This window comes from Lipotes vexillifer, unplaced genomic scaffold (genome assembly GCF_000442215.2).
Source record: "Lipotes vexillifer unplaced genomic scaffold, Lipotes_vexillifer_v1.1 scaffold22, whole genome shotgun sequence".
NCBI lineage: Eukaryota > Metazoa > Chordata > Mammalia > Artiodactyla > Lipotidae > Lipotes > Lipotes vexillifer.
In genome coordinates, this window is record NW_006779050.1 from 1,688,953 (window position 1) to 1,694,275 (window position 5,323).

Sequence of the window (5,323 nt, forward strand, 5' to 3'; positions counted from 1 at the left end):
CCATCATGTAGTTAGGGAAAGCCCCACTGTCACCATAGTGGGAGGCAGGAGCCTGTCATAGTGTAAAGGTGTCTTTCTCTCTTTATTGTTTGTCTCCTTCCCTGAAATGTTTTTGATCCATTTTACTCCCCGTATCTAGGAGGGATCCATCAACAAATGATGAATGAACAGGTAGTCTCAGGCTCATTTCTGACTTCTAAGAATCTCTTCTGGCTGGACTTCCCAACTGGAGGCCATTCAGGGCCCCTTCCATTAAAAGTATTGACAGTTTAAAATATCCATTAAGTAAATATTTAAGTGTTCTTTAATCTTTAAAACAGAATAGTTGGAGAGCCATAATGTATATGCGGAGTGTATGCATGACAATCGGTGATCGAATAGGCATGCCAGTATCTTAGCTCTGATTCAGGAGATCTGGGGTAGGTCCTGAGATTCACTTTCTGAGAAGCAACCGGGTCATTGCCAGTGTTGCTGTGCCCCATGCTTTGTAGCAGCAAGGTTTTAAGTGTAGCCTTTTCAAGTTATTTTCTTAACCTCCAGGAATGTATGAGCCTCAGTTTTGCTGTTTGTCTTTGGCTTGTTAACGTTAATGTTCAAAAGATTAACTTCAGTTATCAATAACTCTGTGAACTAAAGCTTTCTTCTCATTGTATTCTTTTCAATTTTATCCACATGGTACTCTACCATCTCTCCAGTTTACTCACAGTATGTCTTGGGATATAAAAGACACACCCGTGTTACCATTTCAGGTATTCTCTTTGGAAGAATATGCTGTTTGGCAGTCAGTTTAAGATGGGTGATGGGGTGAGTGATAGATGTTGAAGTCCAGAATTATGCTTGATATTTGGTATATTTTCTGTGCCTTTACAAATTTCACTGAAAAATGCAGCCTTCTTCATAAAATCACCATAAACTCACAGACCATGAAATTCTCTAAGTAGCATCATAGGAGAAGTTAATTTGTAAGGGCCACTTGTGTGGGTGTTGAGGACAGCAGTTTGTAGAATGTGTAGGAAATGTACACCACAAATATGAGAGGCCACCTGACGTTAGCCTAGTAACAGGACTGGTAAGCATTTAGTCCCAATCGTAGAAAGAGAAGGAATTCTTTTGAAAAGAATTGTCCCAGTTCCTCTATTCTTAAGACTTCTGAATGTCAATCATCATTTCATTTGCAGGTTATACAGAGAACACAAATCACGCTATAAAATAAATGCCTTGTATCTAACTTTTACTGAGCACTGACTAGGCACAAGAAAAGAGGTTGGGTGTTGTGAAAAACACAAAGAACTATAACTCATAGTGCTTGACCTATTCTCCCAAGGAAGTAAAAATTATATACTACAAAAAGACACTGTATAAAATGGTCCATAAATAACAGATGAATCCTATGGGCAGTAAATGTTACAGGGTCTGCCTTGGGTGTATGTACAACAAGCCAAATATTACTGTCAACCACCCAGACTCTTAGAAAAGAATAAGCCTGATTTCATTGTTCTGTGAATAGAAACCAGGGCATTGAAGACTGAGAACAGGAATGGAGAGTTGGAAGGAAATAACTCACTGATGCACCCACTAATGTCATGTTTTCCTGGCGGGATTATAGGAAGGCTTTGGCTAGAGTGGGTGGAAAAGGAAAAGAGGGGAAGGGGAACTAGAAGATTACATATGAAAGTGACCTTTAGATTTTTAGTAAAATTCAGGCATACACCCACCACCTTGCAATTCTAAGAGTTTTAAAAAGTGCTCTTTGATTTATTCTGAAAAAACGGGAGGTAGGAGATTGTGGCAAATCTTTTTTTAAGTTTGTGCTTTAATATGGAAAATATCAAGCATACATAAACAGTAAGCCTCCTTGTACCCAGACCGCCATATTTACTGCCAGAATTTTTTTTAATGTAGGAGGCAAGAAGCCCGGAGGGAGCTTACTTTTCTAGTGATTGAAACAATCTCTGATCCTATATTTTCTCTCAAGCACAGCCTCAGCATTTTGTAGCTTCTCAGTTTTTATACATTCTACTCAATTTAAAAAGAAAAGCAGAAGATATTTTATGGTGCCAAAATGAATTAAAACTCATTAAATACATGTTTCTTCTTGCCCCAAAGCAAAGTAACTTGGAAAAAAATCCCGAAACAAAATGACGAAGTCAAACAGGTTCTGCAAGTGTAGGCAGCTAATGTGTATAGCACCTTCCTTGTCCCCTTCCTACCCTGTCCCCTTCCAGCAGACCCAGCTCCTGTCTTCTCTCCTCCCAGGCTGCCTGCCTGGGAGCTAAAACTGGATACCTCAGGAAAGAGGGGCCGCTGCTTCCTGGGAGACACAGATGTCTGGGTCAGGCACCCCGGGTTTTGTTTAAAATCCTGGAAATGCAGAGCTGGAAAGTTATGTTTGCTTCATCAGTTTAATTGAAAAGAAATGGTTTGGGAGACCCATAGTAGAATTCTTTGTGATTATTGGAACTATGGATACATCTGCTAATGAGATGGTTAGTGGGGGAGGGGTGCAGGTTTTGTGGCGGGCCTATTAAAAGAATTGTCCAATTGTCCCTTTGGCTCCCGAGGACACCCCCAGGGCAGTGAGTGAGAGTAAGATGCAGATGGGCAGAGATGCTTTCTCCTGTACACTAGGGGAATTGTGCAGGGAGAGGGGGAAAGAGATCCTGAACCTCAGGCACCTTCTCAGGCCAACCAGTTTTAGAAAAGAACACATCTGGAAGTTGAAGATCTGGATAGAAATGGTCCCTTGACAAAGTCCATGTTCATGTATCTATCAGGGTGTTTGTTCCCCATTTTGAAGACCTCTGGGTCAAGGGTGAATCAGTCTATTTCGTGCCTCAACCTGAGCCACTCACGTGGCTGCAGAAAACATGGTCATGGCCACTGCTCTTGTTTTAGATGTATGACCGTTGCCTCCAGACAGCTTGTTTGGACTGCCCAGCAATCGTTCTGGATTTCCCCAGTTACTTTTTCACTTTTCTTTGCACTTGCTGTTCCCTGTCTGGAAGGTGCTTCCCTCAGAAGTCATCAGAGATCTTAAATATCCTGTTTTTGCTGAAGCCTTCTCTGGCCACCCTGTCTAAATATCATACTTCCTATGATATTTCTTCACTTTTTTTGCTTTATTTACTTTTTCCCCCTCTTTGATACTTATTTCTAACTTACATAATTTCCTTCTTTATCTTAGTGTTTTCTTTTCTCGCCTCTATTTTTCCTGTTAGTCCAGTGGTTCTCAAACTTGAACTGGCATCTGAGTCACTTGGAGGCTTTAAAATGCAGATTGTCAGGCCCCACCCCAGAGTTTCTGACTTAGTCTGCTTGGGGCAGGTCCTGATAATTTGCATTTCTAGCAGTTCCCAGGAGATGCCAAAGCTGCTGGTTAGGGACCACGCTTTGAGAACCGCTGCCCTGGGAGGGAAGAGTAGAGAAGCCCCAGGCAGATGGTGATTTTATTGGTATTGTGCACTTCTGTTTCATCTGCACCTAGAAGAATGTCAAGCATGTAGTGTGCATTCAGTAGATATCTTTGAGTGAATGATGAATAAAACTGTCTTAAATAAGAGCTATACGCAGTATCAAATACAAACGCCCTATTAAAAGAATGCTGACACTTACCTACTTTATAAAGGCATAACTTGTTGAAAAGAATTTAAATTATGTTTTTGCTCCATAGGAGGAGAAAATAGAGGCTATGTGATTCATTTTATTTAATTTTAGAAAACAGCTTTATTGAGATAATTTGCCTACCGTTCAATTTACCCACTTAAAATGTACAATTTGATAGTTTTGACTATATTTACACAGTTTTGCAACCATCACCACAGTCAATTTTAGAGCATTTTAATTACCCCAGAAAAGAACCCCATATCCATTAGAAGTCACTCCACATTCCTCTCCCAACATCCCAGCCTGAGGTAACCACTAATCTGCTTTCTATCTCTCTAGATTTTCCTATTCTGGATGGTTCATATAAATGGAATTATGCAATATGTGGTCTTTGTGACTGACATCTTCCACTTAGCATAATGTTTTTGAGGTTTGTCTGTATTGTAGGTTGTATTAGTACTTCATTCCTTTTTATTTTACCAAATAATCTCCACCGTATGTATATACCATACAATTAAACAGTTTTGTTTATCTGATTATTAATTGATGGACAAATGGGTTGTTTTCACCTTTTGGCTTTTATGAATCATGCTGCTAGAACATAGGTGTACAGGTTTTGTGTGGACATGTTTTCATTTCTTGTGAGCATAAATCTAGGAGTGGGAACCATTTGGACATATGATAATTATAATTAATGTTTTGTAGAACTTCTGTTTTCCAGAGTGACTGTACACTCCCATCAGCAAACGTATGAGGATTCTAATTTCTCCATATCCTCACTAGCACTTGTTATTTCCTGTTTTTTTGATTATAGCCATCAAGTGAGTGTGCAGTGGTATCTCGTGGTTTTGATTTGCATTTCTTGGATGGCTAATGATGTTGAGCATCTTTTAATGTGCTTATTCCCCATTTGTATTGTTTTCTTTGGAGAAATGTCTATTAAGATCCTTTGAGACCTATGTAATTTTATGCCCTTTTTGTTTAAGGAGAAGAAAATTTGAGAGAACAACAATTACCTTCCATTTTTTTTCATCATGCATTTCACGATACCTGCAGACATCCCTTCCACACTTCATCCAGGAATCTGCTCAGATGCCACCTTCTCAGAGGTTTTTCCTGATCATCCTGCCTAAAGAGGCACTCATCCCCTATCTCTCTTTCCATTCTTACCCTGTTTTATTTTCAGAGTGCACTTGTCACTCTCTGATTTAATAATTCAGTGTTATTGGTCTGTCTCCTGCCAGTGGAATGAGCTCAGTGAGAGTAGGGACCCTGTTTTGTTCACTTGGTGTACTAGTAGGGCCTCAAGAAGCAATGGTTGAACGAATGAATGAGTGAGCAGACTGGGCTCTGGAGTCTGCCACTTACCAGTTAGGGGAACTGGGGCAAGTTATTTAACTTTTCTCAGGTTTAACACCTTCATCTGGAAAACCACAGTAGTAGGAGTTTCTGCATCCTTGAGGGGCTTTGCAGACTAATTAATTGGTGTTTGTAAAGAACTGAACACCGTGCCAGGTACTCTAAAGAAAGAAAAAGCTGTTAGTTTTCATATTTTTCCTTTCTTTTGGCATGTTACATAGGGAAGTTACTGTATGTTTGCAAGGAATATGTTTACCTTTTAAGGGACTCAGGTAAACCAGAATTCTTCCTTATTTTTCTTTTTTCCAGGGGATGCAGAGGGCAACTAATGTCACCTATCAAGCTCACCACGTCAGCAGGA

At 39.9% G+C, this 5,323-nt stretch overlaps 1 protein-coding gene across 1 annotated transcript in view; it reads left to right on the plus strand.

Annotated features, from left to right (window-relative positions):
* PAPSS1 (3'-phosphoadenosine 5'-phosphosulfate synthase 1) overlaps positions 1-5,323 on the plus strand; it is a 109,297-nt gene that overhangs the window by 7,980 nt on the left and 95,994 nt on the right. The window contains 1 exon segment of the mRNA XM_007472394.1: positions 5,272-5,322. Within this exon segment, the coding sequence (XP_007472456.1) occupies positions 5,272-5,322 (51 nt within the window).